Genomic DNA, 25868 nt, shown 5'->3' with positions numbered 1-25868 from the left:
TGATGGTCCTGTAATGAGAATTCCATTCTCTATATGCTACTTCAGATGCTTCAGATCGATCACTTAGATTGATTATAAATTGCTTGAATCGATGTCGGAGTCTCAAGATTTGTCGGTGAGGCCAGAAGAGCCATTATCGGCGGATACCCAGGAGAATGGAAGTGCTAATGTAACTGGCAATGCAAGTGATGATCAACCCCCAAATGAAAAGAAATTGGGGCAATTGACGTTTGATGATTTCGAAAATATAAAACGGGTAGAAAATGCTCCCAACATGTCAAGTCATTCTATGGGACTAAGAAGATCTAAAAGAGTACCACAGCAGAAATCAAAGCAAGATGTAGCTGATATCATGGAACAAGAAGCTGAGGCTGAGGCTGCAAGGAAGAGAAAGGCTCAATCAACTGCTAAGGCGAAGGCTAGGGCAAGAGAAAGGGAAAGAGAAAGGTATAGGGCTAAAGTAGCTGCGATGAAAAAAAATGAAGCTAGTGGTAATACGACTAGTAAAAAACCAGCCAATGGTCCAACTACAAGTTCTGCAGCTCCCGAGAATCAAGAACCACCCTTAACAAACGATAATTGGTCGCCTAATATGCCTTTACTCTCATCAGATTTCAAGACTCATCATAGTGTGATATCAAGACTGAAAAATCCAAATATGAAACCAGTTCTATATGCTGGTGATGTTATGAAAGTAATGGGGTTTGTTAATAAATTTTATCAATTTTTTGACACTGATGTGTTAAATTTGTCATTCCAAAATTTTGAAGTTGGATTAGATTTGTACCCTGGCGGTCCAGTCGGTGAAGTTATTGGAATTTACGATGAAACTAAGCAACGCACACTTTTGTATCAAGACTATCTTCCAATTAAAGATGTGGTGTCCAGTCAGGACAAGATGAATCTGTTGTTTTTAACGCTTTTGAAATTGACTTTTAGTCAAAGTAAAGCTGGTGAATTACAAAAGTCCCACCAGCCGCTGACGAATTTAGATCAAATGAAAGCACAAAAGAAACCATTTACCATGTTGGTGAGACAACTTCGTAATAGTGCTAGAACTTGGGGGTACCCAAAGGAATGGCGTATGAATGACATTGATAAAGAAGAATTTTTTCAACCAAAATCCAAACTGTTTGAAAATGATGAAATTGAAGAATCTGTGGATCCGAAAATGTCCGAGATATTAACGCCAAATATCTATCAGTGGCATCATCATGAGCCTGTCCCACTAGAAGAGGATCCTTTACAATCATCCGAGTTAGAAAAAGATGGTATTCTTGCATTGAATCCACGGGATCGTATCATCCTTTTACGTGCCATGGTTGATTGGTGTGGTTCCCAATCACCTAGAATTCGTAATGAAATTTATCATCTCTCTCATACAAAGAGAGATCCTGCATTTGGTGTACAAACTCAGCATGCTCCGAGGTATCTAGTGGAAGGGTCAGCGGTCACTTATGCTCAATTTAGGAAATTGTGTTCAATTGTGCAATCGAGATATGAAATTAGAAGTAAAAAGAAGCACGTCAAAAAGCAGTTGTCTAATGGTAAAAAGGAGGATTTGTCAATAAAACTAAAGATTTTAGAGGAGATTAAACAAACACTTAAGGATATGCCTAAGGAAGAGAAAGATCAGACAATGATAAATTTGTATGAAAAGTGGGAGAAATTGTTTGAAGGTGAACTACCAGATAATCCATTGAGCAATCCATTCGAAGATGAAGTCTATAAATTGAGACAACAAGAATTTTTCATCGGTAGAGTTCCACACATTGGAGATTTTTATCTGCCGAGATTGCATACTTATCCAGATGAAGGTATCATTAGTACCTATATGAATGTGAGAAATTTGAAATCAATGCATGACAAATATGCTAATGGAGAAATTGATTCGTTGGCATTATTTGAAAAAAATGGACAAATCATGAGTACACAATTTAAGGTATTGTACCATGATACTATTTCGTTGATTCGGGATACAGCCCAAGGACAACCGACTTTGGGTAAAACTTATTGGTACGAAATGTGCCATGATACAAAGACTTTAAAAGAATTTTTAGAATTTTTGGATTGTAAAATTGTTGTTGGTGAAAACCAGGGAAAGGATTCACAACCTGGGGAGCTATCCGAAAATGGTCTTCCATCAGAGGAAGTAAAAGATGAATCAAAAGATGAAGCAAAGGATGGGTCAAAAGATGAAGCACAGGATGACCCAAAGGATGAAGCAAAGGATGAATCAAAAGATGAGGCAAAGGATGAATCAAAAGATGAATCAAGGGATGAAAAGGGTAAATCTGGTACTAACTCTATTTTAAATAAGAATCCACTGCCAAAGGAATCCAGATTTAATCCTGCAAGAAACAAATTGAGATTTTTAAAAGACTATCTTTCTGAGATGTATGATATCTTGAAAGTATTTGAAGATTTAAGAGAACAATATGGAGATACGAAACCAAGCCAAAGACTACTAAGAAGATCACAACGACGTAATGTAAGTTACGGGTTCGATAGCGACGCAGAGGAAGCTGATGTAGATATGGGTGAAGAGTATGTGGATGAGGAGAAAAATGTTGAATATGATGATGATGATGATGCAGCATTGGATTATGAGGATGATTATCAAGATGCAGATGAAGAAGAAAGTCGTGGTACTCGTAAAAGAGGTCGTCCAGGTAGACCACCCAAGCAAACAAGATCTGTCAGGCGTAATACTCGAAGACGTTAAATTATGTATATGTGTAAAAAAGCAGAAACAAAAAGGGTTCCTGTATGCATTAAAGAGAACTTCTGTAATCTACATTAGGTGTAATGACTATTGAAGTTGAAGAGAATGAAGAGTCAATTCACTTTTTCAAATCACTCTTGGCCTTAGCAGCTTCTCGTTTTTCTGCTTCAGCCTCTGCCTCTTCTGATTTAGCCGCCAAGGGGTCCTTATAATTCAACACCTTGTCAGTATTCGTAGTAGCAGCTTTAACCAATTGAGCAAACGCGCTCTGTGTTAATGAAGATTTTAATTCATCATGACTCTGCGATGATGATGTTCCAGGTGTAGAGGCTGCTCTATCAGGTTGTTGTAGGCTCAAATCTTTAAGAGAATCGAGCAAAGATTTATGAGGTGATAGATCATTCCCTTGCAAATCTTCCTCTTCTTCTGATCCTTCACAGTACATGTTTCTCAATTTATCGATTCTGTTATTCAATTTAACAATTTCCACCACATCACGGAATTTCTTGCGAGCATCGAATTGTTTCTTGACATGTGGCAACAAATCATGAGTGTAATTACTCTTACTTGTAATCCATGGATCGCATAACAATTCTGATGCTGTTGGTCTATACTGTGGGTTTATCTCTAGCGCTCTTAGAATGAATCTTCTGGCCTCTGTAGAAATTTTACTCCAGTACTGTTCGTGAAACTTTACAGGGTATCGATCTTTAGCTACTTCTTCTAAAAATCCTTCAACAGATTCAGCAACAAAAGGAGAGTATCCACATAGTAAAGTATAGGTGATGACACCTAGAGACCAAATGTCACATGGTTTACCATGGCCATTAGTAGTTAGCACTTCAGGTGCCACATAGCCAAGAGAACCAGCGGCCTTGAAGATCAATTCATCATTGTTGTGTAATTCTTTGGCAATACCAAAATCTGCAATCACTAGTGGAGAATCATCCGATGGATCAATATAAAGAATATTTTCAGGTTTCAAATCTCTGTGAACAATATTTTCTGAATGCATGTATTCAACTGCATTTAACATTTGAACCACGATTTTAACTGCATCCTCCTCTGTAAAGTGACCCTTGGCAATAATTCTGTCGAATAATTCACCACCAGTTGCCAATTGAGTAACGATATAAAACTTATCCTTTGATTCAAACCAATCTTCAAAACGAACAATATTTGGATGGCGAAGTTTTTGTAAGATTGACAATTCGTCATATAGCATTTGTAGCTGAACATCATTCCCCTTAAGGGCCTTCTTTAAAAGAATCTTAACGGCGACATTTTGCTTTGTAGAATATCTTCTTGCCTGTCTAACTATACCAAATGTACCAGCACCTAAAGTTCTACCGAAGACATAATCTCTTTTATTAATGTAAGATTCAGGCTGTCCACTTAACTTGTAAAGCAATTTACTAACTTTATTTCCTCCCACATGATTAGGGGCAACAAGTTCACCATCTTGGGTATCAGAATGATTAGCTTCTTCGCTGTGAGAATTATGATGAGAATTATCTTTTGTAGAGCTATCCATTGCTTCCCTACCTACACGTTAATTGTTTGTAACTAACCTTTTGTAATGATATCAAAGTTTTGTCAAAATAAAAGGTTCTTAAGAAGTCCGTTTCAGTTATATCCTTAATCTTAACCTTCTTTTCTTCTATGTTTCTTCGCCTTCTTTAATTTTCTTTTCTATGTTGATGAAGATCCCATCGCAAAGGGATTCAGCAGCAACGAAAAGTCGCGATGGCATAATTATGCTTATTTATAATACGTATTATTATCATTATTATATTATGATTACTATTATGTTGACTATTATTATTATTCCTCTTATTATTGAATTAGCAAAAGCGTTTGAATGATAATCCCAACTATGACGATGACGATGATTATGACGATAATGCTTAAATGGTAGGCATTTTACATATACAAGTCATGCTTCCTCTATTTTTTTTAATTCGTTTCTTGATAATGTTCGTTTGATTGATAACGTTGTTTTTTTTTTTGTTATTGTTTTGCACGTCTAGGGTTACAACGGAACGTTAGATTTGATTGATCATTCGTCATAATAGACGCGATCTTCCTCATCTTCCTTATCGTCTACGGCTAGTGAAAAATAGTCATCGGCATTATTAGCGTCTTGTAAAGTTCCAAGATCACCGGGAGTCATGTAGACGGCACTACTAACGCTATTGGCTCTGTCGCGAGGTGATCCTGGAACACTTAATGGTCTTGCAATTTTAATTTTCTTATCGCCTGCTAAAGTTTCCATATTCAAATCATTTAATTCTTCACCCACTAATTGGCGGAAAGACTCTGGATAAGCTCTACGCAATGCTAGTTGCTTAGCTTTAACGTATTCCAAACCCATACGTCTCCAATCTAGTAAATCGCTTAAACGTTCAGTTCTATTTCTTTGGTTAATTCTTTGCCTTCTGTTTTTCTTACAGAAATCTTCCATGTAATCGACTAATTGTTCAACGGATTCTTCAGGAGCCTTAAAACGACGATCGACAATGTAAATACCATAATCCTTTGCTTGATCCACTTCAATTAAATCTTCCATATAAGCACCAAACCCTGATAGATTTGTAGTTATAGATGGAACTCCCATAACTGTACATTCAGCGGGTGTATAGCCCCATGGTTCATAATATGATGGGAAAACACCTAAATGACAACCGCGGACGAATTCATCATAATCTAAGCCTAAAATTGGATTGTTTTGATTTAAAAATTCAGGATGAAAAATAATTTTTACAGGATCAGAAGAATGATTGAAAAGTGCAACATGTCTAATTTGATTTAAAATTGGGTCATTAGCATCGTCCACCATATTATGCGTTACTACCGGTGGCAATTCACCTTCAGCTCTTCTAAGACCAAAAACTCTCTTCTTTAGTAAAATTTTATCTGAAGGCCTTAATAATTCATCCAAATCTTGTGGAATTTCAGAATGAACCCCCATGTGCGGATATCTCATTGCATATTCAAACATACGTTTACCAATCGATCTAGTAACTTCCGCAACAGAATTTTCTAATGCTTTAACTGCAGCTTGAGATTTAAGTGCTTCTACTGTAAATGATTTATTTTTTGCTGGCATGATTATAAATGCAACAACCGTCTTTTTAGATCCACTAACTTTCAAACGATAGTTTAATCTTGCTAATGCCTCAATAAACATATCTGCTCCCTTATTCTTGTATTCATACCTACCAGCGGTAAAAAAATAAAGCGTATTATCTAAATCAAAATCAAAACATCCGTGGAAGTGACCTCTGACGAACTCATTAATCTTTTCCTTCTGTATTGCGTGTAAATTTTGAAACTCATGAACTGCTTGAAACTTGACAACATTTAAACCATTGGGCAGAATTCCGTCAGGTTTTCTTTTTAAAAGATATTCAGCTTCTAATGCAGTGATTTGCGAAACAGTAGTGAAAACATCTGCAGTATGTGCTGCTGCTCTTTCAATACAATATCTGTGGTAAATACCCCTTTTACCAGCTTCATGATCAACATCAAAATGTGCCAAATTGTTATAAAAATCAATATTACCTGCAGCACAAAGATAACGACCTAAAAGAGTTGCATGCGTAGTAAAAATCGTAACAACATCAATTCTTCTCTTACGACACAAGGGTAGTGCTACACTAGCTAACCATTCATGACAATGTGTGACAATTGTATGTTTATGATCCAAGTGCGCTAATTCTCCCAAGAACCAAGCAACCATGTAACCCAAGATAATAGCATCATCCGTCTCTGGATCGTGTTCAGGTGATGGAATTCCAACTAACGACCAAAGATCTCCCTTCCATTCGTTTAAGAACCCCCGAACAGAATCTAACTTAAACAAGATTACTCTAGGCGAACCGTCAATTAACCATCTACCAAAAACAAATCTTACACCTCTTGAATGCATCGATTTTAAAACGCTTTGTAATGGTCTTAGCTCTTCGGTGAACGTTTCATTAGCAGTCCAATCTAATTCTTCTACTTCACTCTGCCAGGTGCCATTATTTAGTGGCCCCATTAGCGTATAGTTGTCGCCATACTGAGCGACAGTAACTGGCGCCTTCGATTTTAAGACCGAGTATATGCCGCCAACCCTATTAGCGACTTCAGTAGCGACCTCGAACACCAAACTATTCTGCAAATCACGTCCCATATATTCTACGTTTTATTATAATTGTTATTATATTTCCTTTATCAATCAATACCTTTACCGCCATAACCTTTGTTCCTCCACCCGGTAAGACTACTTTTGCCTCCCTTTATATACACCCGCGCTCCTCCTGAGATGACGTTCCATATGAGACTAACATGAATCTTTACGGCAGAAGGAGGGGTCAGAAAATAAGGGGCGCGGGGAAGGGGGGAGGGGGAGAATCTTTAATTCGGTTTTGGGGCTCCACGTGATGTGAGGGTAGTAAAACAGTGTGGGCGGGTAACACTAGTTCGGAGTTCTGCCTTCAGCCTTCGGTAGTATAATATTCTTGACTGTACATACGTGTTCCAAATATGGCAAAGAAGCGTCGTCGTCGTTTGAATCAAGGCGTAACCAAGCCAGGTTTCTAGATTGGGTTCCGTGCAGGAACGAAGAAAAAAGAAGGAAAAAGAACAAAGCTTTTTTTAGGACACATTCTAAGAACCGTTGGGGCAGTTGGGGTACTGAACTAATAAGGAAAGGGAGGCCAAGGGGCTAAACAGAAATAAGACAAAAAAGGGAGTTGTTGGATTTTACTAAGTTTTTAATAGTACATGGTAGAACGGCTGATCGAATGCATATTAGTCGTACGGCGTTACAAAGGGGGCCTGCAGGAACGATTGTGCACTTTGTACGAGGCTGTTGGTACCGGCAGTAGTAATAATGCTGCAGCGTTACATTAATCGAAACTTTGTACAAGAGCATGTATATGCCGTTATTCATTAATTAATTAGTTCAAATCCTCCCATAGTATACAAATAAGGTGATATTATGATTGCCATTAATATCATTATCATTATTGTTATTATTACTATTATTATTATTACTTGTAGTAATTCTTTTCTGTTTTCAGTGAAATCAAATGTCTCGTTAATTGTTGATTGGTTTGGTAGTAGGTTAATGTTCAAAGCTCAAAAGGGCATCACCAGCTAATAGATCACCGTTTAATGTGTCAAATAATTCATTTTCCTCTGGCATGCTGAATAGTTCGCCTGCAGCAATACCATCTTTACGTTGTGGTTGATGATTATGATGGTGATGAGGATGGGAACTAAACGGTACTAGCTCGTCTAATAATGAACTACTATTATTAAGTAAGGTGTCAACATCAAGTTCTTCTTGAATTCCCGTACTTGCACTTGTTGGATCTGTATCAAGCAGTAAACTTGCGGCTGGAGTAGTTGTCTGTTCTAGTAGTGAATTGTTGAATAGGGAGATATCAGTCATTGATGGAACACCCTCCATACCAGAGTTACCATTACTGTCGTTGTTATTCCCGTTACCATTCACACCACTAAATGCTGCTATGGCTGCAGCTGCTGCAGACCCACTAGAACGACTGACACTGTTTGCTTTACTGTCAACATTAGTGTCACTACTATTACTTGGGTACGGATATTTTGGATCTAACTTGAACTGTTTTTGAAATATGTTGTTTGAACTATTATAATCCAGATTAGTAAAATCCACATCCTCAGCATCATCATTTTGAAATATATTGTTGTTAAATTCTATAGTTGATGTGTTAGCATTGCCGTTATCACCTCCAACTGCCGTTCCTGCCGACGTGGTTGCCATACTCAACTTATGGTCGATGCTTCCGTCTCGCAAAGAATCTAAATTCAAACCTAAACCATCACTACGATTCCTTCTATGAGCTTCCATTAGGTTCCCGCCCTTTTTAGAAACTTTATTGTTTGAAGCTGAAGCAGCAGCCCCTGCACTACCAATTGAAATAATACTATTTTTCCTTGAAGTAATTGCAGGAGACGTAGGTCTTGGTGTTGCCATCGATAATGGTGGAAAAACATTTTGAATTGGTCTTTCCCAATCGCTCGAAGCTGACGTGGACTCGTCGGTATCATTATCAAAATTATTATTGGTTGTAGTATTCGAATAGTGATAATTGTTAAAAGTATCATTTTCAATTTGATTTCCGAAATTGCTGTCAATAATATTATTACCATTGACGTTGTCATTGCCGTCATTCTTATAGTTGTAGCCGTAATCATAATTATAATTAATATTCTCCTCGTCTGAGCGTGGGAAAGAAACCGACCTTCTCGTTGTTGTTGGTGAAGTTAAACAGTCGTTCAACGAATTGGACGTAATTGTATTTTGAGATGCACGTTGAATTCTACCGTACACTACTGAACTACGTCTTTTGCGTATCTGTGACCTTTGGGTTACACCATAATTAACCTCTTCTTGTACCGGTTTTGTACTACTTTTTCTCTTTTTGAATTCCTTGGATTTATTTGGATCAATGAAATAATCGGGCAGTAAGACGACGTTTTCCGTTGCAGGATACTGGAGACCACCATCTCTGAGGAAATGTGTATCATCTAGGCAAGAATAATGTTCAGTCAATTTAAACCTTACCACACGAACTCTACAGGCATTAATTAGTTCCTTATTCTTTTTGATGAATTCGACGCATAATTGACCGTATTCTCTAATCGTTAAACCAGTAATGACTTTAAAGACACGATGAAAATGCCAAGGTGTAATTCCAACAAGATGTCCTAATTCGCGGAATCCAAGAATATTTCCCTTTTTCAATGCCCTTGTAACGCTTTCACTCGATGACACTTCCTCATTTTCATCGTCATCATCACCGCCATTTCCAACAGTATTACTGCTGGTACCATCAATGTCAACACTTGAACCACTACTGCCAGTGTTGGTACCGGCTGAGACGGTACTGACCATGGGGACTGATTCATGATCACCATTACCGCTAGCATTACCCTTGACATCCGTCTCAAAATGTACAAACGAATTTAACGCAGTATAGGCAATAAATGCACATGCCGTCTCTACGCGCTTAACGTTCTCATAGTCTAATTCAGTAATGAGTCTGTTTTTATAATAAACCCTACCGTCATTAGGAACTCGTTTCGCACTCTCCGGTACACTTGCATTTAATTTTTGTAGTTCGTCGGATACATTCGTGGGCAGGAAAAATAATTTTGACCGATTCTTTCGTATGGAAGTTCCGGTAAAATTAATATAATCTTCTTTCAACTGTTGATAGTCCTGCTTGGGAACTTCGAAACAGAGTTGTGGTTTGAAAGAAATAGCATCATTTACACTGGTAAGTGTAAAAACCGTTAAGTCCAATGCAATTTCCTTGATTGACATTTTGTTTTGTAAATCACTCCCCTACTCAATGTATAGCAGAATAGTTTCACAGTAGAATACCACAGTTTCAAATGACCAATACTAACTTACCAATTCTTTCCTTGATTATTGTAGAAAAAATGCGTATCGCAGCGGGTATACTTGCCGTGTATCCGAAGTATATTGTTGTTTATAGAGTATGGTGTAGTATAGTATAGTATGGTGTTGTACAGTATTGTACAGTATAGTATAATATATGTATGGTATTACAGCTCTGTTAAACCCTTTCTTTTTCGCCAAGTACTCCTTTGAAATTCTACCTTAACACGTCCCAGATATACCAGGGATATCGCACACCTGCATTTGTCCACATTATTTATACTCTTGAGTAACATTTCCTTGTTAACCTGTTACCGGCATAGGCGGCCGATACCAGGAGGAAAGACGGAGGCAGACTTCTTTCGCTCTTCGTTAGGAGAACATTGGAATTATGCGGTGACGTTTCTTTTTTATCCCCCTGTACCCAAAAGGGTAGGCAGAAGGATGAATCTGGATTGGAAAAATAATACAATAGTGGTGCTGGGTCTAGTTTCCTAGAAGAGGGCGTAGGAAGAAAGGGAGCATGTTGAACGCTGAATCATCATCCATCCATCATTTCATTATCATGTTGTTCCTCTTTGTCCTACGCAGGGAACAGTGGAAGATTGACCGAGAGGGAAGCAGTGAACCGTGGGAGTCAAGGAAGGAAAGAAATCCAGGCAGTCATCTGCGATGAGTTAAGAGAACGTTATCATTTACGGAACGATCGTGCGTGGAAAACATCGGATAGTTGGTAGCTCCGGTGTCCGAAGACGTGTGGAAGGACAAATACGCAATGCAGAGGGGAAGATAGACATATAGCTGGGGACAAAAATCAGTGTGGCAGCGCCGGAGTGAGGGGAGAAATCGGGACACACAGCCACAACAGCGTCTAGGGCTACGTCATGAAAGTTTTTTCCTGGGCATTAGAGTCAAGTATCCAGCGATGAATAGGATTCGAAGTTTGAAGATGTTTCTTTTCGAATATTCGAAATTCGAAAAGCGTAACAATGACGTAGGTGCGTGGGGTTCTATTTGAATTGAAGGTTAAGCTATAGAATACTCGGTAGAGTGCAGTTAAAGACTATATAGAATTTCTTCGAGGCGGTACTCCTCATTTGCATCTTCGACGTCCTGCCAATTGCCAATAACATCGGATCCACGTACTAGTCCTGGTAATTGTTTCCCTTGAGCATGAGCCTTCCACAGATTGCGAGCCTGTGGATCGGTGCCCAAATCTTTGTAGGAAAACTCAATTCTGTTGGCTTGTAGAATGGTAGCCAGACGATTCGTGCGTGGTATAATATGAAAGCCGCCTCCTGCCAAGGAAGTTAAGATAAAGACAGGCTCTTTGCGGCGTTCTGCTTCTAATTCCTTCAACAGTTCTTGAGGATTATCTAATCCTTTCAAAATAGCTTCAGTTTCTGCATCGATTTTAGAAACGGCTTGTTGTTTTTCTTCTTCTTGTTGCAATGGCGGAGTTATCTGTGGTGGCTTTTGGTGCTGCTTTTGTTCGGTCGTTTTTATTGTATTCGTTTCTTCATAATTGTCTTGGCAGTCTTTTAATTTATCTTTGTTTCGGTTTGAATCTTTAATTCCATTATCATATTCTGCCTCTCGCTTCCCTGCAGATTTTTCGGCATTTTCAGTGCTACCACTAGTGAGGGACGTAGAATGGCGCTCAGAGTGGAGATCGGAGTCATCGGTAGTATTCGCATCAGTTGCAGCAGATAGATTTCCCGCGTCGGAACCGTCTTCTTCATTAGTCGATATTTCTCTCGCAACGTGCGGCCTAACGGTGCCTCCCTCGTTGCCCTCGATATGAGATGCGGACTTACTGTCCTTATCACCACCAACAACGGCGCATTCCGCACTGCCCTCGGTATTAGATGCATTAGATGCATGAGCGTTAGAAACGATGGAAGCACCTTCAGGCCGTTCCTGTTCTTCGGTTTTAAGCCTCGTGTCCGCGTTGTTTTGTCCTGACATATCACTCTCTACGTCTTGTTCGGATTTGTCATTATATTTGTCAGAATTTCCATCCGTTTTGGGGCCAACAGAGACAGTCAAATTACTACGACTAGAGTTATTAGTATGGGTAGTAAGGGGGCCTTGGTGATCAAGGGGGCCGCTTGGAGATTGATTACTTTCATCCTTTTCACCTTGTAGGCGCTTGGAAATGGACTTGTTCGACTGTTCTGCTGGTTCCTTTTCTTCTGCAGGTCCTATGTCATTCTGCGGGGCATACTGCACCGCGGACTTTTCGAGAGTTTCTTTTGTATGTGACATCCCGGAGTTGCCGAATGGGCGCGCATGAGTCTCTGGTAAATCCTTGGGACTCCCTGCTGGTTTTCTCATGTAATCACCCTCGGCATTTTTCTTGGCAGAGCCCTCGCGGTTTTCAGTTCGTTCTTCAGTATTGTTTGTTGACTTGAGGTAACTGCTATCTTCTGCGGAATTTTCACGGACTTTCTGGTGTTGTTTAATTTCTTCTTCAACGACCTTGGTTGGTTCATCTATGTTCTCAATTGGTTCATCTTTGGTGACTTCTTTACGGGCGCATTTTTCCTCCATAGAGCCAGCTGTCTGTTCTGTTTTACCGCTTGCCAGCTGTTCCTTCACTGGTTTTTCCACTTTAGTAGTTAGGGCATCTTGGACATGTTGATCGTTCTGCATACGATCATCGCTTGAAATTGATTTTTCAGCGGGTGCAGCCTGGGCATGTAAATCGTTCTGCATACGATCATCGTGCTCGTGCTGACCTTTCTGCGTACGGTCATCGATTGGAATCGATTTTTCAGCAGGTGCCACTTGCTCATGTTGATCTTTCTGCGTACGATCATCGCTTGGAATCGATTTTTCAGCAGATGCAGCCTGGGCAGGTTGATCATTCTGCTTACTACCATCACTTGGAATTGATTTTTCAACTGATGCAGCTTTCCCATGTAGATCTTTCTGCATATGGTCGTTGCTTGGAATCGATTTTTCAGCAGGTGCAGCTTGGGAATGTTGATCTTTCTGCTTACGATCATCACTTGGAATTGATTTTTCAGCGGGTGCAGCCTGGGCATGTTGATCTTTCTTTATATGCTCATCGCTTGGAATCGATTTTTCAGCAGATGCAGCCTGGGCAGGTTGATCTTTCTGCGTACGATCATCACTTGAAATCGATTTTTCAGCAGATGCAACTTGCTCATGTTGATCTTTCTGCATATGGTCATCATTTAACATCGATTTTTCAGCGGGTGCAGCCTGGGCAGGTTGATCTTTCTGCTTATTATCATCATTTGTAATTGATTTTTCAGCAGATGCAACTCGCTCATGTAGATCTTTCTGCGTAAAATCATCACCTGAAATCGATTTTTCAGCGGGTGCATCTGAACCCTTCTCGATACCTTGAATAGAAGCTGGTATTTGCGAATCTTTATCTTTAGTGGTTTCGTGCACGTGATCTTGGGTGGAGATCGGAGTTTCCCCGGAGAGATTAGAAGAAGGTGCTGAAAACTGGTTCAAATGGTCCTTGTTCTGAGTTAAAGATTCCTGTGTAGTTGGCAATGTATCATTATCATCAAATGACTTTTCATCATTTCTATTTTCACCGTCACCTTTATCTTCATCCTCGTCCTCGTCCTTACCAGTTAGGTCAATTACGTTCTTACCTTTTTCATTCTGTTCACCATCAACAATGTTTACTGGAACATCAGTAGCAGCCTTATCGACATGCTTATCGGTTTTCTGTTCATGATCAGAATCGTCATTGTTTAAATATTCTTCTATACCAACCATAATTGAATCTAAATCGAGTACTTGACTTCTACGACCAGATGACCGTTTAGCAGCAGCTTCAGAAACTGCATCTTGATCTTTCATTTTGAGCTGTGGTTCTGTAACAGTGTTACTACTATTACTGTTACTGTTACTATTTTCCTTTGTAGCCCTTGTTTTTTCCAGTTCTGAATTTCCCGTCTCAAAGATGCCTCGCTTCGTGCGTCGCGTGTTCCTCCGAGATTGTATCCTTTGAAGATGGTGATGCGTTAGATCTCTTAGGCGTTTGAACATGTTTATGATGATTGTGAGATTCTTCTGACTCTTCTGGTTCTTCTTTCAAGGTTTGAATAATATGAGGAGCATGCTCAAGATCAGCTTGAGAGATAGAATAATTGTTGGTACTATATAGCCTTGCATTTTCCAAACTTTCTCCTGCTTCGGCGGTAGAAACCTGTTGGTTTCTCCTATGTGCAGCGGGATCTCTGCTGAGCGATCTGGAAAGTGATCTCAAATATTCTCTAGAACCGGTATCCAATGATCTTGCAGTACGTCTACCTAATCTTTCCTCCTTTTCATCAATTGGTAATGTTTCTCCTGTACCACCAGCAGATTGATACGATTCACCTTTTGCCAAATGAGGTCTATGGGATTCATCCCTAATAAATTCACCATAGGAGTTTCTAATAGCACTCCTTGATTTAGATTGAGGTGAAAAGGTAATTTGATCGTCACCCAAATCCACAGAACCTAACAACGATTTTGACTCCGAGGAATGTACAGGTGAAGCAGTTAAAGATCCATTGCTTTTGTTGTTATTATTGTTGCTATGATCTCTGGATTGTTCCAATTGTTTCTTCTTTAAAGATTTGAGCCACTTTCTATGCTCATCAGGATCTTCATGAACTTTATCAGTTGCATTGACGACTTGATCCATATCCATTTCATCCGTTAAAAGAGCACCTTCACGGTTCAATTCATCGACAGTTGTATAGGAGCCATCAACTGAGCCACTTTGGGGTTGAATTTTGTTCAGAACCATTGATGATGAAGTTGCATGGTCAATTGGTTCGTCTCTTGATTCGCTAGAATGGGCATCATCAACATTTCTTACAGAATCACCAACTAAGGAGGGTGCAACCATAGGATTATCTTGTCTCATACTTAAGTGCTAACAGGAGACAAATGATAGTGTAATGAATAAATATTGAAGAAATATCTTTAAGTCCTTTTAGATGTGGGGGGGTACAAAGGAGGTAAGATAATAGGTAAATGAATAAATATCTGGTAAATTGACTGATTTATTGATACTCGGATAAATAAATAGAAAACGATGGTTTTAATCGAGGACTTGACTCACTTGATCAAATACCTCTGTGCTAACATATATACCTATAAGTTCATAGCAGAGAATGGCTGTATTGATTAGGACGATTCTTTCTTTGTACGGGTAACAGCGCTTGCCTTGGGCGGGTTTCAATACTGATAAGACTAGAGACTATACGAACTGAATCATCAAACGAGAACTATACATACAAATGAAAGCCTATGATTGCTGCCCAATCTGAATTATCGGAGCATTGTTTGGAACCTTGGGTAGCTCCTTTCTACGATGCGTCAGCGATTTATTTGTATTCGTGCTAAGAATTTTACGTTTAGCTCTTGTCTTGGCATTTGCAAACGACAGTCATCTGTCAAAGAATAAACAAAAATAAATTATCATGCGTAAACAATGTGATGAGAAACGGCAGAACCCAAGGATATACAGCTTGTCTGATTGTAGACTACTGTAAACTAAAGAATTTGCATTACAGGAGCAAAATGATGACTGTTTTCGTGAAACTCATGTCAAAAAACCAAAAAAGATGCGCAAACCCGGAATCGAACCAGGGGCTCATCGATGGCAACGATGAATTTTACCACTAAACCATTTGCGCGTACAAATTATTGATTGGATGCCCCTTGAAACAGATCCCCATCGAGGGGATTTGAGCACTTGAATGGTCCGTTATACCCGCACTATAGAAGAATATTAATGTAAGTTGACACTTCCAGAGTATATGGCTTTGGATGCAATTCTGCCAGCTAGGAGATGCATTTGTTCATTATGTATGTTTTCATTATAGTTCAAGTTCTCCCTCTGAAGTAAATCGACCAGGTTTTCTTCGGTTTCCTCGGAATTAACGAATAACATCAACACATAGGTAACCTCAACTTCATCGTCACTCGAGAAAAGAGTAACTTGACCCTACGCTTGTAGAAGGTTGGCTAATAGCAAGCATACCACCATTGAACTGGGGAAGAGATGAGTTCAGAATTAGTGAAAAGACATGGTCATACCCATTATGCCAATATACCATACGGTTATTATGTCCTCATTGTGAGCTTCTTTTATCTCGTATTTTTAGGAGTATTGAGGATAATTTTAAAACCAAGAGCTGCAGGTTTCAATTCTTCGAAAAGATCAAGGTTAGCTCAAAAATTGTATCTAGTAAATCCAGTGGTTCATTTGCCAATTCTTTTAGTGGCCGTCCTTCTACCGTTTTACCGCCATTATTCGATTTCAGAACATGCAACTGTTTACATAAAAAGATTGGGAAGATTGAGTTACGCACTCCTTCCTTTGAATCTGTTACTGAATCTAAGACCAAATTGGCTACTTAGAAATAACTACACCTATACCGATTTGATACCTTTACACAAGTGGCTGTCAAGATGCATAATTATCATAGCCGTAGTTCATGGTATTTTGTTTTTAATTAACTGGGCATTGGGAGAATCAGGAACTTTGGCTAAAAAGATAGCGAATCCTTATAATCTTGCCGGTGTACTGCTATTTGCTCCATTGATCTCAATGATATTTTTCTCCATAGGCCCCATGAGACGTTTTAGCTATAATGCATTTTATGTGATTCACAATTTAACAGGAATTTCATTCATATTCGTCGTTGCATTCCATGCAAGGCCATCAGTAACTATTCCCTACCTATTGATAAACATTGCAATACTCCTATGGCAAGGGTTTGCTAAATTCTATTACGCTAAACGTACAGACATTCTATCAAAAAACACAGATTATCAAAATACAAACTTGGTTAACGTACAGCTTCCTCGTATGGCACTTCCCGACCAATTTGAACCCGCTTGTCACATTAGAATAAGCCCTTACTCCAGATTACATCCTCTCTATTGGTTGTACCCATCACATCCATTTACAGTGGCATCTTTACCATCTGACACTGTAGTTGATTTAATAATTTCCGAGAGTCACCACCCCAAATCCTTCAAATTGGAATTAGGTGCACCATATTCTGTAATTAACAACTTTGATCCCGCGGTACCTAGAAGTTGTCTGGAACAGGCCAAAAGAGTAGCTATTGTATGCGGTGGTAGTGGTATCTCGTTTGGATTACCCTTATACAGATATTTCAAAGAAATTCATCCAGTTGAATATATTCAATTCATTTGGCTGGTTAAAGATGCATACCAGCTCAAGATTCTGGACAAGTTAGACACCATTGGTTTGTTAGATGGTTCCAACGATTGTCATGCCTTTATCACTCGTAGCGTAGATGATCCTAATTCTAACCAAGAAACCGCACCTGATTTAGAATTTGAATTAGAATCCATGACTCAAGATGTTGTCGATGAAAACGGGGCATTCGTTAGTGAAAGAGATGGTTCACCAACATCCAAATTTAAGTTTGCATCCATAAACCTGGGGAGACGTATCGATTGGGCCACTGACTTATCACAATTTGTTGAGCCTGCCTTAGTCGATAACACCTGGCTACTCACATGCGGTCCATCAGATTTGATAGAGAGTGGACGTCAGTATGCCGCGGACAACAGTATTAACTTCGCATCTGAAATTTACGCCTTGTAAGCAGACTCAAGAGAAAGAGGGCTGAAAACCAAAAAGGAATTCATTAATATAAACGTTTACAGAATATTTATGTGGCTAGATGACCTATAAACCATAACTCATATTAGAGGAATAGGAATACCATCTCCTCTCTTATCAGTACCAGCACTGTAAATGAACCCGTCTCCTGCAGACGTTTTCTTGATAATTTGTCCTCTACCAAAAACCGATCTGTCATGAGCTCTTACAACCTTCACAGCATGACCCAAATGACGTAGTTGTTCCACCACGGTTGGATCCATATCTTCTTCTACTTCCACCAGTGTAACAGGACTGGAAACAGGGCCTCCAGCACCACGACCTCTGTCTAGGTGAGTATGGTCTGGATGAGGAGATAGACAAATACGAGGTGAATCTAACGATTCTTGAGGCGACAACTTGAACAACATTAAATTTAAGAAATGTTGTACATGTCCCGTAGGTTGCATAAAGCCGCCCATATTACCCAAAGTGTATATCAATTCGTTGGTCTCAGGATCTGTAATTAGTGCTGGAATGATAGTATGATATGGTCTCTTGCTACCTTCCAAGCAATTTCTACTACCTTCTAACAGATTAAAATTAGCGCCTCTGTTATGTAAACAAAATCCCCCTAGAGTTCTAGGAATTATGGCACTACCAAATCCCGTATAGACAGAATTGATGAAAGAGGTGGCATTACCCTCAGGATCACTAGCGGTAAAATAGACCGTATCGGATTGGTTAACGTTTGGATCAGGAACACCATGAGTGGTCTTTGAACCATCTATCACACGGTGGGAGTCGAACATGGCTGCTCTTTTTTTTAAATAATACTCAGATAACCACAAAGATATCAAGTTGCCATCACCACCAAATTCAGGATCCCCTACATATTCATCCACATCATAGAAGGCCAATTTCAAAGCTTCAATGAGTAGATGAAGATATTCCGCAGAGTTGTGTTTCATAGCATATAAATCAATGGTTCCACTTTTCTGCAATTCTTTAATAATACCAAGTGCAAGCAGAACCACTAGCCCTTGACTATTAGGGGGAATTTCCCAAATTCTGCCGCCCAAGAAATCCATATGAATGGGCTCAACTAGCGTAGAAGCATGATTTTTCAAATCATCAAGTGTCAAAAGACCACCTCTATGCTGCACTTCTCCAATTATTCCACGAGCGACATCACCATCATAAAATGCATCCTTACCATTTTCTGCAACCGATCTTAAAATTCTCCCCAATGGTTTATTAACGACCAGTTCTCCATCTTTTGGAGGTGCAAGGGGTTGCGACACTGGAGCAAAGCACTCTAAGAGTTCTGGGCTATTGACCGCATTCAACTTCTTCCAACAATTTAGGGTCAAAATCGAAGATATTTTACTTATAGGATGGCCCTTTTCACACAAATCGATAGCTGGTTGTAAGATCTGGGACAAGGTGACCTTCCCACTGCCACATTTCTCGACAGCATCAACCCATCCAGCAACAGCACCAGGTACTGTTACAGAATGAACAGAACCCATGGACATTCTCTTAGCATCGGGACGACCAAGAGATTCATTTTCTGCAATGATATCAGTTCTACTCAGATTTGCTGGAGATCTACCGGTTCCATTCAGACCAATAACTTTCTTAGAATTATTGTCATAATGTAGCATAAAGCAGTCACCTCCAATGCCTGTTGATGGTGGTTCCAACACACAGAGGCAAGCAGCGACTGCAACACATGCGTCCACGGAATTACCCCCTAACTCCAAAACCTTGGCACCAGCAGCTGATGCCAATGGTTGTGTACTAGCGACAATCCCCTTGGTAGAATGAACTGTTGACCTTCTGCTCGAGTTATATGACATTGGGGATCTTTGCAGCAATTGAAAGTTTTGGGTTGTTAAGAGTGCCAATTGCATTAAACTTTAGCTTTACGACAGGCAAGTTGATAGCGCCGCACCGCAGTAAACTACAACAATATCGTAAATCAAAATGAACGCCTTTATACTCTATGTGAACCCTATAATCCAATCCTATAATCATTATTAACATCTATAAATGTATCAACCCATGTTGGGAAACTGAACTCCGTTTGGTTCTGCTAATCCGTCAATACCAATACTGTCTAGTGGAAGGAAATCAGCAGGTTCACCACCTAGAGGCATATTAACCCCGTCAAAATTATGAAATCCAACAGCTTCCACGATGCTCGATGGATTGAGCATGATCCCGTTGAAATTAGCATTTTCCATCAAGAAATCTTCGAAAGTGGGTGTAAAATTACTCAATGAACCTTCGGATACTGGTGTTGTAAAAGTAGATGCCCCACGACCATCGATTTCATCCATTGGACCAAATTGCGCAGCATTAGGTTGATGACCTGGGGTCAAATCTCCTGCAATCTTGTCAATCGGTGGTAGACTTGCTGGAGCACCTGGTACTGACCTTGGTGATGTAATTGGTGGTACAGCTGGCATCGAGCCCAATGGGATGTCTGTAGAGCTCAATGGCGGACCACCGTTTAGTCGACGCCTCTTGGCTTCTTCACCACCACGTTCTGTGCGGACACTGCTGCTAACGTAAGTGATGGGCTTATATGCCTTTAAAGGTGGCAGTTGTACACCTGAACGTGCTGAGTCCAAGCCAAACATTCCTTGACGATTGATACCAGGATCCGTTCTGGGTGTTACAAATCCAATCGCATCTTGGTAAACAGGGCATCTTTTCAATTGTTCGCCATCCCCGCATAAAATCAAAGAAGGCAAATTTCTAAACAGACCCGTCATCTTATTTAACTTGGGATGTTTCTTATCACCAGATTGACCATCACCGCGCTTGCTCTTCTGACTGGGTTCTCTCAACAATGCTATAAAGAAGCCAGTAGACTTCATTGTCCTCTGAGCATATTGATATTTCACACATAACTGCTTAGTCATTTTGTGGAAGAGAATCATCTTTGAAAGAAGTATGTCAGCCAAACGCTCACCAGTATCTAAACTGATCTCGTCATCCCTGTCATCAACAGAGTCCACAGAGCCCTCCTTTTTCCTCCAATTGGACCGGTCATCTTCTTCTTCACTGTTTCCAGCTGACCCATTATTGTTTCCAATGATGGCACTTTCTCCCATACCTGTCAGCGGCCCACATTTGGCACGAAGTATCAAGCACACAATAAACTGCAAAGCACGGTGACCAATATCAAGACATTGAGGTGCCAAAACTACTTCGATGTAATTGAACATCGAGCCCGATGAACCTGGATGACCCACATTGGTGAAGAAAAACAGACAGTTTCTGTAACCATCCATAGCATAATTCAACGTTTCCTGGGCATATGATTTAGCAATAGATGCATTATCTGAATCCTCTACTCCGAGAGGTTCATAATGTGTGAATAAAACGTAATTGAGCAGATATAGAAGCATGCGTATGGTTAAATGCTTCGAAAAGAACAAAGCTTTTGTCGTAGATTCATGAGCCAGTTCTAACCTCTTATCTACATCATTTTCCGAGGATGGAGCGGTTTGCTGGGACAGTAATTCTTCCAAACTTGGAAGTCCATAAATGTTCTCCATATCATTATCAACAGTACCTTCTGAAGAATGCAGCATACCGTTGTTAATCAAACCATTTAAAACTTCGCAAATGTTTCTTTTGTTATTTGTCAAATCACCTAGAGAACTGATTAGGAAATCTAGCTGCGACTTCTTGACGTTTCTGGCCACGGAAACATTGAGAACATGGTTAAGAACTGCTATTATGCACAGATCGATTTGGAAAAACAGAGTTGTATTCTTCACTATGACCAGTTCTTTGATATCACTAACGTAGTCAAGTTTCGAAGCTGTAGGTAGCTTAGTATCACTGAAATCATTCAAATTTCTTAACAACCTTGGTGTACCCAACGATAAAGATTGCTGAACGTCAAGCGATACAATATAGTACCATGTCTTTCTCCAAGTGTGTTTGAACTTTTCGGTACTTGCTACCGCATCCTTGTGGGGCCTTGCCGAACCTGTCGCATTGACTCCATTGTTATTGGACATAGGGTTTGAACCATCCGTCTGGGCATAGGGTACTGAGTTCAACTGTGGGAAGTTGTCGGGGTCTCTATGGAGACCACAACTGAAAGCCATTTGTGCAATACTCGAAAACAATACTTGATGGCTTTCGTTATCTTGGTTATCACCGTTGTTAGAGTTAGCAGCTTTCCCATTCCCGCCACTATCATTTGACCAGCACATGAGATACAATTTATAGAAAATGGAAAATTGAACTGTTGTCAAATTCACGTTACTGTTTGATACACTGGAGATTTGATCAAATTTGATTAAATTTTCTCTCACCAGTGTTAATGCTTCAGCGGGTGTTGCATAATTAGCTAACATCGCCTCTTCCTTAGCCTGGGTGACAGAAGCAGTCGTAGCGTGAGGCATGAAAAATGAAGGATTATGTGATCCCAAATCTATCTTACAGCCATTTACCGGTAAAGACCACCACGTTAACCTTAATATGATCACCAGGATCCCCAAATTACAAAAATCTGCCAATTTATTCATACGAATGTGCTTCACGTTATCAGTCTCTGTGTTAACACCTAGGGACAGCATGTAATTCATATGGTTCTTAAAGGTTGATTCATCGAGGATGGGTATTACTGGATAAATTTGCTTGAAGAATTTTTCAATAAACATGCAAATAATCCTTTTGGGTGGAAGGAGCTCGCAGAGTCTTGCCATAGTCTGAGAATAATCTAATTTTTGATCCACGGGTGCGTTCCTTTCAGCTGGCTCATTCCTAGAAATTGCCTCTTGAATACCCGGTAAAGCATCGTGAATTACAGGACACTTAGAGGTCAAATTTTGGAATGATGGTAAAGAAGTCTGTGGTTTCGTAACTGGGGAACCTAATGGTGTTTCTTCGTGTTTCACAGGACATTTTGACACGGATGAATGGTCCACCGAAGACCTTGAAGTTGACGCGGAATGGTCTATGGGGCATTTCGATGCAGATGAACTTTCTGTTGGTGCCCTAGGCATCGTTGAACGATCTATGGGACACTTCTGTAAGCTAGTAAGATCTACGGGACATTTGCCCGGCATTACAGAAGATTCAGATTTTCTTAACGATCGGTGATCAACAGGACAATCAGATCTCACGGATGGTGCCATAACAGGACACTTACCCATTTGTGCCTGTGGATTTCTCTTCTTCTGACCATACCACTCAGCTAACTTCTCTTTCATCGTAAAAATGTGACCCCACAGTAGCTTCAAATATGGGTCACCTTTCATAATCGCCAACCAATGAGTAGCACCCAAGTGGATAATACCATTATTCCTTAGATGTAACATATCAAATTGTCTTGTCAAATCCAGCTCGTCATTATCGTGTTTCCCTCCACCAGAGAGCGTTGGTTCACCTCGTAGCGGTGAAGTATCCTCCAATATAGGAGTGTCGCTATCAGGCGTTTGACTATAGGATGACGCTTGTGCCTTAACTAGAGCTTCTTCTAAAGCTTTGACACGATTCTTCAGTTTTTTGAGTTCTGATTCCTTCGAGATTTCCTTCTCAGCTTCTTCTGCCCATGTTTGCTCCATGTAGTGACAGAGATGAGCTACACCTGTCTTGGAACACTGTTCACAGTTTGGTCTAGTCTTGTCACATTTAACCTTACGCTTCCGACATATGGTACAACTTAATGGTATTCTATTGCGTTTTCTCTTCATCTTATTAGCAGCTGCTGGGTCTGTTGCTGCTGACGTACCATTATTAAACACTGTGACATCTGCAGACATCTTGGAGGTAATTTAACAGTCTGGCCTGGCGCAGATATCCTCAAAATTTCTGGGACTATGTGACAAAGGTTAAGATTCTTATACTGTTAGAGATCTAGCTTTTCAACACTTTAACCCTCGTTTAATTCACTAGCGATAGCCGTTGGACCCAACCAAAAATGTAATGTTATAGCCCTGATTATTTCTGCGTTCGTATTCCAAACGAGGGAGTGCAGTCCTTTAACGACGACAACCGGGGAAAAGAAGCGGTGTAAATAAGCTTCGGATCACTCTTTCAAGTTTGACTTATTGTTAACTTTTATAGTTGCTGAGGCATCATCACAAGGTTTTCCTTTCGGAAATATAGGAAGATGACCAAACCTTGTAACAACAATCGGCAATTCTTGTGTCAAAGCTAGGAGGATCGTTTGAAGCACTTGTGAAGGATGAACGAAGTGGTGATAACTGACAAGGAGGTTTCTGAGTTCTTCCTAGCTGCTGACAGAGGAACTCACTTGGCATTTTTGCAAGAACTGGAGTTTGCTCTCCAGAGGTACTCCGCTAACCCCAGCATAATCCCGCCAAGAATCAAGGCACATACACCATCAGGCTCCACGGTGCACCTTTACATGCCTGTGATTGACGATGTCTACAGCGGTGTAAAGACATTAGGTTATAATGTGAATTCTAATATGGGTTTTGTTGGATCTATCAACGTCACTGATGCCGATTCAGGTGCTCTATTTGGTACATTAGAGGCAAAACAGGTTACTGGTATTAGAACAGCATTGGCAAGTTGTATTGGTCTCTACCACCAACTGACCAAATTTGAAAACACCCCCCGAATCAATTGCACCGTATTTGGAGCTGGATTACAAGCATTTTGGCACATCTTTATTGTCATCCAACTGTTTAAGGGACACTGCGATGCATTTAAAGTTAATATTCTGTACCGTGAGAATCCAATGGATTTAGAACCGTTATTGAAAGCGGTGTACTCTCAAGAAGACGCTGGAGAAGTTGTAATGGAACAGTTCCCACTATCCGATAGGGCTAATGTCCAAAACTGTGTTTCCAATAGTCATGTAATCTTTGGATGTATTCCATCAGAGACTCCAAATCTACTTTTTAAAGATTTGGCAGTGCCGGGCACAGAAGTGGAACACACTTACATCTCGCTAATTGGTAGTTACCAACCTTACATGCATGAGTGTGATGCAGAGACTATAGGACGTTTTCAAGGGCGAGGTACACCTATAATTGTAGATTCGAAGGAACACACACCTTTGGAATCGGGTGAATTATGTGATAGTGGAGTGTATCGGGAGCAGCTTGTAGAAATTGGTGAGCTGGCAGGTACTACAGTACCAACTCTTAAATGCCCAAACAGTAGGAGATCAATAACGTTGTGCAAAATTGTGGGCTTGGCTATTATGGACATCTCTCTGTCTAAAAAACTGTTGGAAATCTCTACTTCTTTGTAGTCATTTGCAAGGCGTATGCTGAGAGGTGCTAAAAATTGTGCTATTCTATGTAACAATATTGAGTTAATAATTAATTATTCTTAGGCTGTAAAAGCCTATGTATGTTCCTGGTTCTATGTGTGTATAAGTATATGTTTCCATCATCTGGAGTGAGTTCAAATTCACATATAATCGATCAGTGCGGCTTTCCATTAAGAGTTGAACCTACACGGTATATGGAATGGTAATAGACAACAAAAGATGGATCTATCTACTGCATTAAATGTGATTTCGACTTTAGAGTCACAACTAAAGGAATTGGAAACTATGAGCAAGGATTACGAGTCTGAAATGGAGCAAGTCATCGATAAACTGCGAAGAGATTACGTCGAAAAATGTGATCAATGGGAATCACAAAGGACCCATGTAACAGAACTGGAGATTCGTGTTGATGAATTGGAAAGTGAGAATGCATTTCTATCCAATAAAATAAATTTCTTGGAAGAGGAGAACGACAGACATTTAGAACGTAACGTACTGTTAGAACATGAACTTTATGATGCAAAGGAAAGATTAGAAAATGTTGATCACATTGATAGAAAGAAAAAATTAAAACGAGATAGTGAATCTCTACAAGTTTCCACATCCGGATCTTCACTCCTTGTCATGCCCCGATCTCATTCAACGTCTAATTCAAATGCAAAGTTAAATACATCTCAAGTAATATCGACTACTTCACAGAGGGCGAAACCTTGATATAGAATATGACAATTTTTCAATTCACATTTAATGAATATAGAGTTTACTGCATATTATATGTACATGATGATGAAGAACTTAC

General features: G+C 39.9%; 11 protein-coding genes and 1 non-coding gene across 12 annotated transcripts; 4 read left to right on the top strand and 8 right to left on the bottom strand.

Moving 5' to 3' along the window:
• Window positions 1–91: 91 nt before the first annotated feature.
• Window positions 92–2725, top strand: IOC3 (Ioc3p; the record flags this gene model as incomplete). The annotated part of the gene is made up of 1 exon (XM_002499129.1): window positions 92–2725. One exon carries the CDS (start codon window positions 92–94, stop codon window positions 2723–2725), a length of 2634 nt encoding a protein of 877 aa, XP_002499174.1.
• A 118-nt stretch (window positions 2726–2843) lies between these two features.
• Window positions 2844–4259, bottom strand: ZYRO0E05588g (serine/threonine-protein kinase; the record flags this gene model as incomplete). Its single annotated transcript, XM_002499128.1, has 1 exon — window positions 2844–4259. One exon carries the CDS (start codon window positions 4257–4259, stop codon window positions 2844–2846), a length of 1416 nt encoding a protein of 471 aa, XP_002499173.1.
• Window positions 4260–4784: 525 nt separating this feature from the next.
• ZYRO0E05566g (uncharacterized protein) lies at window positions 4785–6902 on the bottom strand (the record flags this gene model as incomplete). Its single annotated transcript, XM_002499127.1, has 1 exon — window positions 4785–6902. One exon carries the CDS (start codon window positions 6900–6902, stop codon window positions 4785–4787), a length of 2118 nt encoding a protein of 705 aa, XP_002499172.1.
• A 936-nt stretch (window positions 6903–7838) lies between these two features.
• Window positions 7839–10085, bottom strand: ZYRO0E05544g (uncharacterized protein; the record flags this gene model as incomplete). Its single annotated transcript, XM_002499126.1, has 1 exon — window positions 7839–10085. The coding sequence occupies one exon, from the start codon at window positions 10083–10085 to the stop codon at window positions 7839–7841; it is 2247 nt and encodes a 748-aa protein (XP_002499171.1).
• A 1134-nt stretch (window positions 10086–11219) lies between these two features.
• AIP5 (Aip5p) lies at window positions 11220–14012 on the bottom strand (the record flags this gene model as incomplete). Its single annotated transcript, XM_002499125.1, has 1 exon — window positions 11220–14012. One exon carries the CDS (start codon window positions 14010–14012, stop codon window positions 11220–11222), a length of 2793 nt encoding a protein of 930 aa, XP_002499170.1.
• Window positions 14013–14109: 97 nt separating this feature from the next.
• On the bottom strand, window positions 14110–15069 carry ZYRO0E05500g (uncharacterized protein; the record flags this gene model as incomplete). The annotated part of the gene is made up of 1 exon (XM_002499124.1): window positions 14110–15069. The coding sequence occupies one exon, from the start codon at window positions 15067–15069 to the stop codon at window positions 14110–14112; it is 960 nt and encodes a 319-aa protein (XP_002499169.1).
• A 704-nt stretch (window positions 15070–15773) lies between these two features.
• On the bottom strand, window positions 15774–15844 carry ZYRO0E05478r. Its single transcript has one exon. It is a non-coding gene; the product is annotated as a tRNA-Gly (tRNA).
• A 368-nt stretch (window positions 15845–16212) lies between these two features.
• On the top strand, window positions 16213–17793 carry AIM14 (putative metalloreductase; the record flags this gene model as incomplete). The annotated part of the gene is made up of 1 exon (XM_002499123.1): window positions 16213–17793. The coding sequence occupies one exon, from the start codon at window positions 16213–16215 to the stop codon at window positions 17791–17793; it is 1581 nt and encodes a 526-aa protein (XP_002499168.1).
• Window positions 17794–17891: 98 nt separating this feature from the next.
• On the bottom strand, window positions 17892–19706 carry ZYRO0E05434g (gamma-glutamyltransferase family protein; the record flags this gene model as incomplete). Its single annotated transcript, XM_002499122.1, has 1 exon — window positions 17892–19706. The coding sequence occupies one exon, from the start codon at window positions 19704–19706 to the stop codon at window positions 17892–17894; it is 1815 nt and encodes a 604-aa protein (XP_002499167.1).
• Window positions 19707–19850: 144 nt separating this feature from the next.
• HAP1 (Hap1p) lies at window positions 19851–23585 on the bottom strand (the record flags this gene model as incomplete). The annotated part of the gene is made up of 1 exon (XM_002499121.1): window positions 19851–23585. One exon carries the CDS (start codon window positions 23583–23585, stop codon window positions 19851–19853), a length of 3735 nt encoding a protein of 1244 aa, XP_002499166.1.
• A 425-nt stretch (window positions 23586–24010) lies between these two features.
• On the top strand, window positions 24011–25048 carry ZYRO0E05390g (uncharacterized protein; the record flags this gene model as incomplete). Its single annotated transcript, XM_002499120.1, has 1 exon — window positions 24011–25048. One exon carries the CDS (start codon window positions 24011–24013, stop codon window positions 25046–25048), a length of 1038 nt encoding a protein of 345 aa, XP_002499165.1.
• A 240-nt stretch (window positions 25049–25288) lies between these two features.
• On the top strand, window positions 25289–25783 carry NDL1 (Ndl1p; the record flags this gene model as incomplete). Its single annotated transcript, XM_002499119.1, has 1 exon — window positions 25289–25783. One exon carries the CDS (start codon window positions 25289–25291, stop codon window positions 25781–25783), a length of 495 nt encoding a protein of 164 aa, XP_002499164.1.
• Window positions 25784–25868: the final 85 nt, after the last annotated feature.

Source organism: Zygosaccharomyces rouxii (assembly GCF_000026365.1).
Source record: "Zygosaccharomyces rouxii strain CBS732 chromosome E complete sequence".
Taxonomy (NCBI): Eukaryota; Fungi; Ascomycota; class Saccharomycetes; order Saccharomycetales; family Saccharomycetaceae; genus Zygosaccharomyces; species Zygosaccharomyces rouxii.
The sequence above is the reverse complement of the archived record's forward strand: the minus strand, read 5'-3'. Positions and strand labels throughout refer to the sequence as shown.